The sequence below is a fragment of the Mustela nivalis genome (genome assembly GCF_964662115.1).
Source record: "Mustela nivalis genome assembly, chromosome: 1".
Classification (NCBI taxonomy): Eukaryota; Metazoa; Chordata; class Mammalia; order Carnivora; family Mustelidae; genus Mustela; species Mustela nivalis.
Genome location: NC_139020.1, coordinates 213,766,297 through 213,778,362, shown reverse-complemented (window position 1 = coordinate 213,778,362; position 12,066 = coordinate 213,766,297). Strand labels below are relative to the sequence as shown.

Sequence of the window (12,066 nt, the reverse complement as noted above, 5' to 3'; positions counted from 1 at the left end):
CCCGCACCTGAGGGACCGTGGTCCGTGTGTCCCTCGTGCAGCTGAGGGCTGCGAACCGAGCTGCGGCGTGTGCCCGCAGGTCTAGCTCCGAACATATCCCAAAAGCAGAGGAGGGGCGGCTGGGAATGTGGGGTCCCAGCCGGAGCTCCTGGAAGGGTGCGCCTGAGGGAGCGGCCCGGAGCGCCCCCGGTGGGCTGTTCTGAGGGGCCCGAAGGGGAAGAGGTGGGAGCCCCGTGCCCGGCCCTGCAGCAGGGCTCACACGGCTCCTGCCTCCCACCACCTGCCCGCCGGCCTCTGCTGGGGGAGGGGGGACCAGCGCTGGCCGGGACTGTTGCCGGGACACCGAGGGACGCCTTTGTCGCTGTCAACAATGGCCCCACAGGCCTTCTAGGCACGAGCCCCTGGGGACCCAGAGGCAGACATGCAGACGCTGCGGCGGGAGGCTGCCCGGCCCTATGTCCCCCGGGGGACCCTCGAAACCGATTTCCCAGCACCTCTGTTCAGGTGAGTCCCCCCACGGCCCCGCGCGCCGCCTCTGCGCCCCAGGCCTCGCGGCATTCAGTCCGGCTTCTCGTGTGGACTCCTCAGTCCAGGCACCTCGGTGTTCAACCCTCGCCCCGCCTCACCCCGCCTCGCCCCGCCTCACCCCGTCCTGACCGCCTGCCGCCCGCACCGCCTGCCGCCGTCTGCCCCGGTACTGCCCTCCCCGCCCGCGGCCAGAGCAGGGTGTGCGAGAGCACCGCCGGCCGGGGGTCTGCTGCGGGCATGGGCACAGTCCGGAGCTGACTGGGTCTCCCCAGGAGTCGCCCGCAGCCGCTCTCACAGAACCAGGCCGGGCTTCTGTGACCCAAAACCACCGAGCTCGGCTCCCTCCCGGGTCTGGAAGCCGGAGGCCAGAGATCCAGGGGGTCTGCAGGGCTGGTCCTTCCGGGGCCTGAGGGGGCAGCTCTGCTGGGCCTCCCTGTTCTAGCGCCTTTCTGGTTGTCCTCGGCCCCCCCTGAGGACAGGTCACCTCGATCTCTGCCCCGGTGTCACATGCCTTCTCTGTGTCCAGGCTCCCCTTCCAAGGACACCAGGCCGCGCATGAGGGCCAGCTCAGCCCGAGGCCCACAGCTTAGAAACGCTCTCTGCTGAGCTCCCCAGGGGGGTGCTTGAGACCAGGAGGGCATGGATTTGGGGAGCCCTCTCACCCCGGCGGACTGGCTAAGGCACCAAACGGGGGGCTGTGCAGCTGTAGGAAGACCGGGGTGTGCCCCTGGGCCGCCCCGCCCCACGTCCATCCTTTGCAGTGCCCGCTCCGGGGTGCGGTGCGGGGGCCGGGAGCACACGTGCGCTCTCTTAAAGGGCAGGAGGCTCTGGATCCTGGACCGAGCAGGCATCGCCTGGGGTTTCTTCCGGGTCTGACCTGCTGCTCCCAAAGGCCCACCTCCCACTATCACGGTAGACCGGCAGCCTTGCGTTTCACAAATGCTGAGCACGTCGGGGCTCAGAAGTATACCCTTTGCTAGGACGGGACCCAGGATTGTGGGCGCTTGGCAAAACCAGTGTGTGTCAGGTTCCCAAGACCGATGTTCCAGAACATTCCACGCTCACCTCACCCTCAGGGAGACGCGTGGGTTTCCAGTTTTCCGTGATCTCTGGGCCACACAGGGCACAGGTCCAAAGAGCCTGTGGTCAGCAGTGCCCCCAACCGCCAGGGCGAAGGGCCCGCTGGACCCTCTGCAGGGCAGTGGTGCTCCCGGCAGGCCTTCCGGGAGAGGAACGGCCAGCGAGGTTTCTGCCCGACGAGGTCCCTGCGGCTTGAGCAGCTCTGGGGGTGTCTTTCACTTCTCAGCTTAACTTCCCGCTTCTGGGGTTTTCCCTGTCATTTTTAACAGTACCACACAGCGACCTGATTTTCAGATTTTATTTCCGAGTTCTCTCCACACCCAGCATGGGGCTCGAACTCACGCCCCCGAGGTCGAGTCGCACGCTCCCCCGACTGCACCACCAGGCACTCCCATCTCTGCACTGCGGTCCCGTTCCCTACACTGGTCCTGGCTGCCCCAGGGCCTCTGGACACCCACTGGCCCTGGACAGCTGCTGCCTCCCTGGGGAGTCCGTCTTAGTGCCCTGCCTAGGACGGGTCTGGCAGCAGAGGCCTCATGCTGTAGGCGCACCCCCCCCCCCCGCCACCCAAGGTCCCTGGGGGGATGGATCAGAAGTGCTGAACAAGGAGAAGGTTTAATGCGGGGCTGGGGGGTGGGGGGGGTTGGAGGGAAGCAGGCCGCAGGGCTCCGCGCCCGCACTCCTCTGCCGGCCAGGGCCAGGGCTGTGCACGCCAGCAGTGCGGGGCAGGGGAGGCGCCCAGGCTCAGCCTCTGCTGCCCTCACCCCCCCAGCGATGACTATCTGTCCCTGGAGGGTCCCCGCTGGACACCGGCCATCAGGCAGGCAGTGCGCTGGAAGTACGCCCCCATGGGACGCGACGCCGCGGGCCAGCCGTGGTACACCGGCCTGACCAACTCTGAGTCTCGGGAAGCCTGGTACACGCTCCCGCGGGCCCTGGACAGCCCATACCGGGAGGCCTATACCCACTGGCACGGCTGCCACAGCCACAGGGAACGAAGCATGCCCTCCGGTGAGTGTTGGGCCAGCCTGCCCCTCCCAGCCCCAAGGGCAGGGCCAGGGCCACAGATGACCTACCCAGCCCCTTCCCCCTACAGCCTACACCCAGCGCCTCCGGGAGACCTCCTGGTGCGACCCGGTCCTCCCCGCCCAGTACAGGGTCCCCAGCACGAGGTGGGGGAGCGCGCTGTGGACAGACAGACCCTTCCGGGGCAAGGAATACGGTGAGGAGTGGAGGCGGTCGGGGGGACCAAGGCCACCTCGGCTGGGGTTCAGAGTGGCCGGGGATAGGAGGTGACCTGGGTCCTGGCCCCACAGTGGTCACCAGGCACCAGTACCAGACGGAGCCGCCATGGCAGGGGTCTGACTACGTGTCGCTCCTGTCGGCGCCCCAGCGCCCGCGCTACACCACGCAGAACCACAGGCAGTGGGACCTGGAACCCTACTGCCCCTCCACCAACCAGCGGCCCCCACCCGTGTACACACCCATCCGCTGATAAAGTTCATGCTGCCCGACGCCACCCTCTGCAGCCCCCCTCCGTGCACCCCTCCACCTGGTTGGCTGGGCGGTCCAGCCACCAGCCAACACCCCGGGGACCCAAACTTGGGCCAGAGGTAGGCGGACTTCAGGGCGTCTCAGCTGCCCTCTCCCCACTCTGGACTGCGGGGACACAGCTGAGGCCACAGCCCTCACCCACGGGTGGCTCTTTATTCGTGGCCAGCAGTAGCCTGGGCGCAGGGCATGGGACTTGCTCCTCCCCAGCCCTGCCTGAGGTTCCCGTCAGGCCCAGGGACCGCACCATGGCCGAGGGGACCTGGCGGCACGTAGGAAACCACAGCCGAGCCCGGGGTGAGGGGTGAGCCAGGCGCGCGCTCACCTCCATGTCTGGGAACCGGACCGTCCCCCCCCCCCCGACCCCCCGCAGCCAGCAAGGGTGGGGGCAGGGATGGGAGGAAGGGCCAGCCCAGAGGGAGCGCTGCTCCGGGCCTCCGCGGGGCCTGGGACCGAGTCCCTGTTCACAGGACGGCGACAGCGACAGGCGCGTGTGGCATCAGGGCTGGGCTCCAGGGTCCCCTGCAGAACAAGGGGGCGGGGGTGCAGTCAGTGCGGGGGCGCTGCTGTGGGCCCACCCCGCCAGCCCCTGGTCCCTGGGGGTGGGGCGCAGCTCGGGACTCACAGCTCCGCAGGCGGATGGGCCAGAGGAAGAGGCTGCACAGACAGAGGGTGGCGGCCACGCCTACGCCGCCGGTGGCGGCCACCATCACCCAGCGGTAGAAGCCCATGCAGGCCCTGCAGCAGATCTCCAAGCTGTGGGGCAGGGGAGGGCAGAGGCGGGGGCGTCGCCCTCTGTCAGGACCCTCCAGCATGGACCTGCCGCCCAGCTACTGGGCCACCAGAACCGGGGGAGTCACCCCCGCCCCCGCCCCTACCCACATCTGCCCCTCCTCGCCCATTCTCTGTCTCCTGCGGATCCGGCCCCATCACCACCACCTGCCTGGACCACCACCGCCCCCGAGGCCCCCGAGGCGCTGCACACCTGCCCCACCCCTCCGTGCTCCAGCCGCGCGGGCCTTCCCCACACGCTTTCCTCCGACCCCGAGCCCAGTCCTGCCCCAGGACCTTCGTAGGGTGCTTCCTCCGCATTTGCTTGGAACTCCCTGACAGGCGTCAGGTCCAATGTCACCTCCTCAAGGAAGCTCTCCCTGACCTCTTGCCCCAGACAGGCCTCGCCACTGGTTTGGGTCACACGGTTCTGTGCTTACGAAAGTAGCTGGTGTTGCCCCCAGGCCCCTGAGGACAGGGGAACAGATGGGCTTTTGTTCCCAGACCCCAGGCTTCTACGAGTCTCCACTCAGTGGTCTAGAACCATCTGGGTCTAGAACTAGGTTCTGAGGGTCTGAGCAGATCCCGGCTCTGCCGGGCCCTGCCCACTCCCACTGCCCCGGTACATCCGGGCGCCGTGTCCCCGGCGGCCAGCAGCTGGCGGCGTGCTCCAGGTCAGGAACAAGTGGGGCCCCAGTGTGCGAGCCCCACCCGCGGGCTGTCCTCTGTCCGGGCCAAACCTCCAGACCCGGGGCAGGGCCTGGCAGGTGCGCAGCCCCCACACACTACCCCGTGAACAAACGAGCGGCACTCACGAGCAGGGGTACAGGCTCTGGATGGCCATGACGGCCAGCCCGTTGGCCACTTTATCCGAGAAGCTCATGGCCCCGTACACGAAGGCTCCGCTGTGCTGGGGTGCAAGAGCAGGGGCTCAGCATCCGCGGCCCGGACCCCAGCCCCTGCCCCACCCCGCCGCTCCGCCTCACCGTGTGGGGGCCGATGAGGTCGGCCGTCATGGCCAGCGAGGTGACGAGGATGGTGGCACAGCCCATGCCCAGCAGCACGGCCGCCGCGTACACGGCCACGCCCAGCCGGTCTGCCAGCGCCACCCAGGCGGCGAAGGCCAGGATCGCCAGGAGCCCCGCAAAGTAGGTCAGCTGTGGGGGCAGCGGGGCCGGCGTCAGAGCCGCCGGTCCGCGTGCTGCTCAGCCGGCCGCCGCGGGGAGGGCGTCCGGCTGGACTGTCCCGCGGTGCCCTCGCTCAGGCCCCGGGGGACCCGGAGGCCCGGGCGCTAACGCCAGGTGCCGCTGAGCCGTTAAAATCAAACACGGTGACGGGCAGTGTTTCTTGGCCGCACCGGCCAGCGCTCCACGGCCCCGGGCAGCACCGAGTCCAAGAGCACCGCAGCCCCGAGCCACGCGGAAGCCAGACGCGGGACAGCCCCGGTCCGGAGCCTGCGCTTCTGGGGCCCCCGCCCCCGCCCGACCTGGCCACTCACGTTCCTCCCGATGCTCCTGTTGACCGGCTTCATGAGGAAGGAGGAGCAGAAGCCGCTGACATACATCAGCAGCGGGATGGTGGCGATGAACTTCTGCGGGGGCAGAGCAGCGTGAGCTCGGCGGGCTGGGGCACTGGGCGGGGCACGGGGCGCGCTGGACCCAGGCCCGCCCCCCAGCTCACCTTGGGCAGGTTGAGGGAGTAGGTGAGGTACATGGCTATGTAGGTCTGGGACAGGTTCACGATGAGCCTCGTGCTCATGTACAGCAGACCCACCTGCGGCAGGGGAGCCGAGGGCGCGGGTCAGCGGGCATCGGGGGGCCCAGGGAGCCCTGCGGCGGTGCCTGAGCCACTCGCGGTGACCGCCTGGCCAGCGGGCAGGGCAGACCGTGCCACCGGAGGACCGTAAAGGGACTGTCTGCCCCCGTGTCCGCCGGCCCCCTCCCCGGCCAGCCGCACACCTGATAGAAGGCCGGCTCCCGGAGCCAGTGTTTCCAGAGCAGCAGGGGCCGCGCAGTCGTGGGGGCCAGCAGCGGGCTGTGCTCGTCCGGCGCCTCCGCCGGGGCCCGGCACCCCTCCCGGGTGCCCAGGTGGAACAGAAGCGAGAACACGGCTCCGACTCCTATCACCAACAGGGAGAGGTTCTGGAGGCCGGGCGGGAGAGGGGTCAGTGGCAGCGCTCTCGGCCTGAGCCCCCGGGGTCAGGGCCACGGGGGTGTCCGGCCTGGGCCCCGCTCACCTGGAACACCTGCACGTCTTGGACCCCCAGCTGGTCGGTGACATCGCGGGCCGCCTCCGTGCTCGGGGAGCCCTGCAGGTGCAGCAGGAGCCAGGCGGCCCCGTACACGGCGATGTTGGCCACCACGGTGAAGGCGTACCTGGCGGGGGCAGGGGGGGCTTCGGCACGGGACCCGGGGCATCTCCGGCTGGCGCAGCATTCACCCCCAAACACAGGGTGGCCCCAGGAGAGCCCTGGTGGCACGTTATCTGATGACTGACACCGGCCCCACAACTCCACCCGGACAGCCCAGCCGCCCAGGCCAGGGCCACAGAGACTCCAGGAAGACCGGAGACACTCAGAAGCCAGGATTTGGGATTACTGGTTCCCGGACCCTGGGCCTCGACAGGGCTGGGGCTCTGTGGTCTAGAAGTATCTGAGTGTCCCTCCAGGGGCTGGGGGGGTGGGGGCCCTGGAGGCCGGTCTCGGCACCGCCGCCCCGCCAGCTGGGGCCCGAGGGCTGTCACCGGCCCCGCCGGGCTGTGCCTGTGCCTGTGCCGTAATGCAGAACCCAGGGGCAGGGCTGGGAGGAAGCCAGGCCGGGCAGCACGGGCCCAGCGGGCCGCCATGGGGGCGGCAAGGCCCCCCGTGAAGATGCCACCACGACCAGAGCCGCAGAGCGCGCGTAGCAGGCGCCCCTCCCCCGGGGCCTCTCCTGGAGCTCCAGCCGTCCGTGCCAGCCCTTCCGGAACTGGACCCACTCTTCCCCGTCCCTACCGCACACCGTCCCGCAGGGGACACTCTGCTCAAGCCTGCAAGGGGGTCTGTGACGATTGCCAGGAGGATTAAAGACGGTACTCCACGTGAAGGACCCAGAAATGCGCCTGTACACAGCCAGCACTCCATAAATGCTCCTAGGTTCTCTCCAGGAGAACTTCCTGTCTGTGCCTCAAGCAAGGCAACGGGCTGACCCTCTCCACGCCAGGCAAGCAGAATTCTAAGATGATCCTGGTCCCTCCCAGTCCAACCTCTCCCCCACGGGAGGGGACCTGTGAATACAGGTAGAGGTAAAGGGATTCTACAGCTCAGGTTAAAGGAGGTGGTCCTGGGTGAGCCAGACCTCATCAGGAGATCCTTAGGACCGCTGAGACCCCAGCCCTAACGCGTGCCCTGATGGGAGCCCCCAGACAGACCAGGCAGCATCAGACTTGGGTTTCTGCTCTGGTCATGCCTCAGGGTCACAAGATCGAGCCCCGTGTCGGGCTCTGCGTCTCTGCCCCTCCCCCCACCCTCTAATAAATCTTGGAAAAAAGAAAATACAGCTGATCTGAGCCAGATTCATAACCCATAGAAACCACGAGCCGCACGGGCACGCTGTCTAAGGCCGCCAGCTTGGGGCCATGCATTACTGCGGCAACAGCTGATCAACACACCACCCGCAGGCCCGGGAGCTGGGGCGGAGCTGGGGTGCACCGTCCTGGGGCCCCCGCGGCTGAGCCCAAGCACGGAAGGGCTCCCGCTTCGGGCCGGGGCCTGAGGGCTGGGCGGAGGCCGTACCTGAGGGCCGTGAGCTCCACCTTCTCGTGGTCACTGGTGGCGAGCTCCGGGATGAGGCTGAGGTGGGCGATCTGCGTGGCCGCCCAGCCGAACTGGAAGACCACCACGAAGGGCCCATAGTAGAGGAGGGCGGCCCACTCCGGCGTGGCGGCCGCGCAGCCCAGGCACGGGCTGAAGATGAAGGGGAAGGACAGCAGGACACAGACGGTGCCTGTGGGTGGGCGGAGGGAGGGGGACGTCACACTCCAGGACCTCACCGGCGGGGACCCTCCCACGGTCACGGGGGGGCAGGGTGAGAGGCCACGGTTCCCGTGACAAATGAGGAAACTGAGGCAGAGAGTCCTGGGGCGGCCCCGAGGTCACGCAGCCCAAGAGGACAGGGGGGCCCCCAGTGTCTGACGTGGAAACTGAGGCACACCGCGGGCCGTCGTGTTCCCGAGGTCACGTGCTCCCAAGTACAAGGCAGGGCCAGGATCTATGAAAAGACAAGAACGGGGCGTCCCCCTGCCAGCATCAGCGTCCCCAGGGTGCTGCCTTGGTGACAGGTGGGGACACGGAAGCACAGAGCACCTGTGGGGTCCCCTGGCGCGCTGCCCGCCACAAATACCCGGGACGCCACAAACACGCCATCTATGCGCGCACCTTCCCTTCCGTCCTCCCGCCGGGACCTCCGCCAGCCCCAGCTCCTGCCAAGCGTCCCACCGCGCTCCAGGCAGTCAGGAGGCCAGGTGACGCTGGGTCAGGCTACGGTGGACCCTGCCCTTCCCGAGCCCCAGTGTCTACCAGCTCATGGGGGCGGGGGTTCTCTTCCTGGAAAAACCCGATATCTCAGAAGAAGCCCGAGTCTGTGGGGGCGGCCAAGAGGCCCTGCACGACCCGCCCCTCCACCCCCACCCCTGCTCCAGCCACACAGGTTCAGTCCTGCCCCAGGGCCTTTGCACCAGCTATGCATCCTCTGCTCCCTCCATCCTTGCATGCTTCAGGACCCAACCCAAATGCAACCCCCTCAGAAAAGCCCTCCCTGACCACCGCAGTCCCCAGCAGTCCCCTCCCTGTGCTGACACAGTCTGGACATGGCTTTCTTCTCACATGCCTTAGCATACACAGGCACTCTTTTGTCTCCACTTGCTTCCTGCCTGCCTCCCCCACCAGACGGGCGCCGGGAGGGTGGGCAGTCGGTCTCCCGAGGTCACTTCTGGGGCCCGGGCCGCCAGCACAGAGCCTGGCGCCTACCTTTTGGACAAGTGAATGATTATACTAGTGTCGTCCACTTACAGGCCCAAGAGGTGGGTGTTACTATTCTCCCCACTTTCCAGATGGGGACACAGGTTCAGTGGGTGAGGCCCCGGGCCCTGAGCCGTGCTCCTCCCTCTGCCAGGCCCGGCCCAGCTCGGCACCCGCTCCCCCCCATTCCCTCCCGGGCCAGCAGCTGACCTCCCCTCCTCCCTCCAGGCTCTGGACCTCATGCCCCAGACCTTACGGCCGCCTCCATCGTCCTGGGATGGAGAAATGAAAGCAAAAGCACCCTTCCTTGCGATTTCCCTGGAACTGGAGCCTGGGAGGAGCGTCCTGAGCTCATGTCTGGACGCCCCAGGGGCCGCCTCGGGGCCAGGCACAAACTATGTAGACTCTGATCAGAAGAATGTGCTGCTCTGGCCAGAATCCACCCCAAAGCTGGCCAGGCCAGGTTAACCATTGCCTGGCCAGGGGACCTCGGGCAAGCGACTGTGCCTCCCTGGGCTGCAGTTCCCAGAAAGTATGGACGTTGAAATACCCGCCTCCCAAAGCCAGCATGAGAACCAAGGGTTACCGTAGAAAAGCGGGAACTCCTATGGCTCTCGGCCACTTCCTGCCTCAGCAGCTTCCTTCGAAGCTGGGCTAGGTCACACTTACACAGCTTTTTCAACAGGCTGGCATGCCCCCCCACCACACACGCTCCTACACTCCTACTCATCCTTCAAAACCCCAAAGCTAATGTCCTCTTCCTCAGACCTCCACTTCTCCTTTGTGAAACCCACTCCAGCCACACGCTCCAGCCCAGATCCCACAGGAAAATCCATGTGTGGCTCTAAGGGTCCTCTCTGGGCTAGAGCAGGGGAGCCCAGAGGGTCTGCTAAGGGGGAAAGTGAACCCATAGACTTGGGAGCAAAAGAAAGATGTGGGCCCTGTTTCCAAGATGATTTTCACTCAAGCCACCTCATCAGGCCAAGAGGTGCTGCCCCAGCTTCCTCTCTCCACAGATCCTCCTGCAGCTCCCCACATGCTCCCCCCGAGGTGGAGACAGGGTGCAGTGGAGGTCTTGGAGGCCAGTAGGGGCCCCTTTCCCCCAGGCCTGTTTTACAAAAACACGGAAGCCTTCAGTTTTTTATTTACAAGGGTGCCTATCTCCTGCCTCTGCTGGGGACTGGGATTCTCCCTGAGGGGTCAGGCGGACCCTCCCAAGGATGAGAGAGGCACACCATCAGGCCTGGGGGCACGGGCAGTGTCCGCAGCCCCACTCGCTTCCCACAGCTGGCTGCATCCCCTCAGGGGCTCAGGGGCGGTCGGTCAGTCTCCCCCGCCCAGCCCGGGGAAAAGACTGCCTGGTTCTCTCACCTATCAGGCCACGGAGCTATCCTGTCTGTGTGTCCATGAGTTTATCTATAATGAGCAAAAGTGCCCTGAGGACTGGGCCCAGCTCTGTAAGTCATCCCCACATCAGCCCAAAGGGGGGCAGCTTTCACATCTGTTTTTCCAGAGGAGGTGATCGCCAGGCTCTCTCTCCCCGCTTCCCTCCCTGGCGGCTACAGTCTCAAGGGACCCGGTGCCCAAGAAACCTGACATCCGGCCACTTGGAAGTCCACTGCACCTTTGCAAAAACGCCCTCTGCCGCTCCCCCCCCCCACCGCGAGCCCAGAGCGGATCACTGCCTCCCCAGTCTCTGCCCCCATCAGTCAGCCCCTCCGACCTTCTAGAAAGCTGCTACCCAAAATTCACAGGACTGGGCAGGATTCCGAGACCTGCTTCCCAAAATGCCCAGCTGGCCCCCGACGCCAGGATGCGGCAGGCACTCCTGCCAGCGAGAGAATGGCAGAGAAAGTGGCTGGGCTCATCTCCCGGCCCAGGATCCGTGGCGGCAGAGAAGGGGCGCTGGGAGGCAGGCCTTATCAAGGGTGCGCACTGGGCAGGACACCCTGGCTCCCGGGGCACCTGCCTCCTCCCCGCAGCAAGCGGAGGTGTTCTGGCGGCTCCCCCAGAACACGGGTTGACCCTGTTAGCTTCGCAGATCCCACCCCTCAGCCAGACACACGGAGACCCCTGCCTCTTGGGTCTTACCTGGCCCCCAAGCCTGGGCTCCCTAGCGCAGCACCCCTGAACCGCCCAAGCACCGGGTTGCCTGTGATGGAGCCCAGGGCGGGCAGAAGGGCACTGGAGACACGGGCAGGCTGACGGCGGGGGGCTCCAAGCAGCCTGCCCCTCACTCAGAGCAGTCCTGGGTGGTCACCCACACAGACATACGGAAAAGCCCAGCCGGACCAGGCCAACTGACAGCGGGGGCACCAGCAGTCATACCCAATCCAGAGAGGGCTCGGGATGCCCATGGGAGTCAGACAGAAAAACAAAGGGAAGTGCCACTGGAAGGTCACATGAGTGGTCAGGTGGCAGACAGAAGGAGTCCAGAGCCGTTAAGCAGACAGATGGAGGAGGTCAAGGATGGGGCAATAGAAAGGTACGGAGCAGCGGAACAGGGAGGTTCAGGCGGTAGGACTGGCAGGCAGGCAGAGGCGGGAGGCTCAGGCCAGGCGCAGGCAGGCAGAGCGGGGAGGCTCAGGCCCCGGGGCAGGCAGGCAAAAGGGGAACGCGAAGGCCCCGGGGGGGGGGCAGGCAGTCGGAGAGGGGAGGCTCAAGCCTGGGGTCAGGCAGTCGCAGGGAGGAGGCTCGGCCGCGACTTACCGACCAGATGCCAGGCCTTTCGGGGGCCGCAGCGGACGCAGCGGCCGGCGGCGCGGTCGGCCTCGTAGCCCACGAGCGGCGTGCACAGCCCGTCGGCCACCTGGCCGAGCAGCAGCAGCAGGCCGGCGCCGCGCGAGCTGTAGGCGCGCACCGAGTGCAGGTAGAGCAGCAGGTAGGTGAACCACATGGACGCGCACAGGTCGTTGAGGAAGTGGCCCACGGCGTAGCTCAGCCGCGCGGCCAGCGACAGGGACTGCGGCGGCGCCCCCGCCCCGGCCGCCGGGGGCCCCGGGCCCATGGCCGCGCTCCGCACCCGGGCCGGGCGGCCTGGCAGGGCCGGGCGGCCTGGCAGCGCGACAGACGGACCCCGGCGCGCGAGCCGACTGCGCCCGCCTGTCCCCGCGCCACCGCCCAAGCCCGCCCGGCCGAGC

At 67.2% G+C, this 12,066-nt stretch overlaps 2 protein-coding genes across 2 annotated transcripts; one reads left to right on the top strand and one right to left on the bottom strand.

The window, feature by feature from the left end:
* The first annotated feature begins 194 nt into the window (after positions 1 to 194).
* Positions 195 to 3,127, top strand: TEKTIP1 (tektin bundle interacting protein 1). The gene is made up of 4 exons (XM_082736718.1): positions 195 to 504; positions 2,381 to 2,619; positions 2,705 to 2,830; positions 2,925 to 3,127. The coding sequence occupies exons 1-4, from the start codon at positions 422 to 424 to the stop codon at positions 3,101 to 3,103; spliced, it is 627 nt and encodes a 208-aa protein (XP_082592844.1). The 5' UTR covers positions 195 to 421; the 3' UTR covers positions 3,104 to 3,127.
* MFSD12 (major facilitator superfamily domain containing 12) lies at positions 1,893 to 12,066 on the bottom strand. The gene is made up of 10 exons (XM_082736557.1): positions 11,636 to 12,066; positions 7,703 to 7,913; positions 6,167 to 6,305; positions 5,889 to 6,071; positions 5,611 to 5,703; positions 5,429 to 5,521; positions 4,917 to 5,087; positions 4,746 to 4,840; positions 3,785 to 3,915; positions 1,893 to 3,681 (listed from the first exon to the last, which is right to left on the bottom strand). The coding sequence occupies exons 1-10, from the start codon at positions 11,931 to 11,933 to the stop codon at positions 3,659 to 3,661; spliced, it is 1,437 nt and encodes a 478-aa protein (XP_082592683.1). The 5' UTR covers positions 11,934 to 12,066; the 3' UTR covers positions 1,893 to 3,658.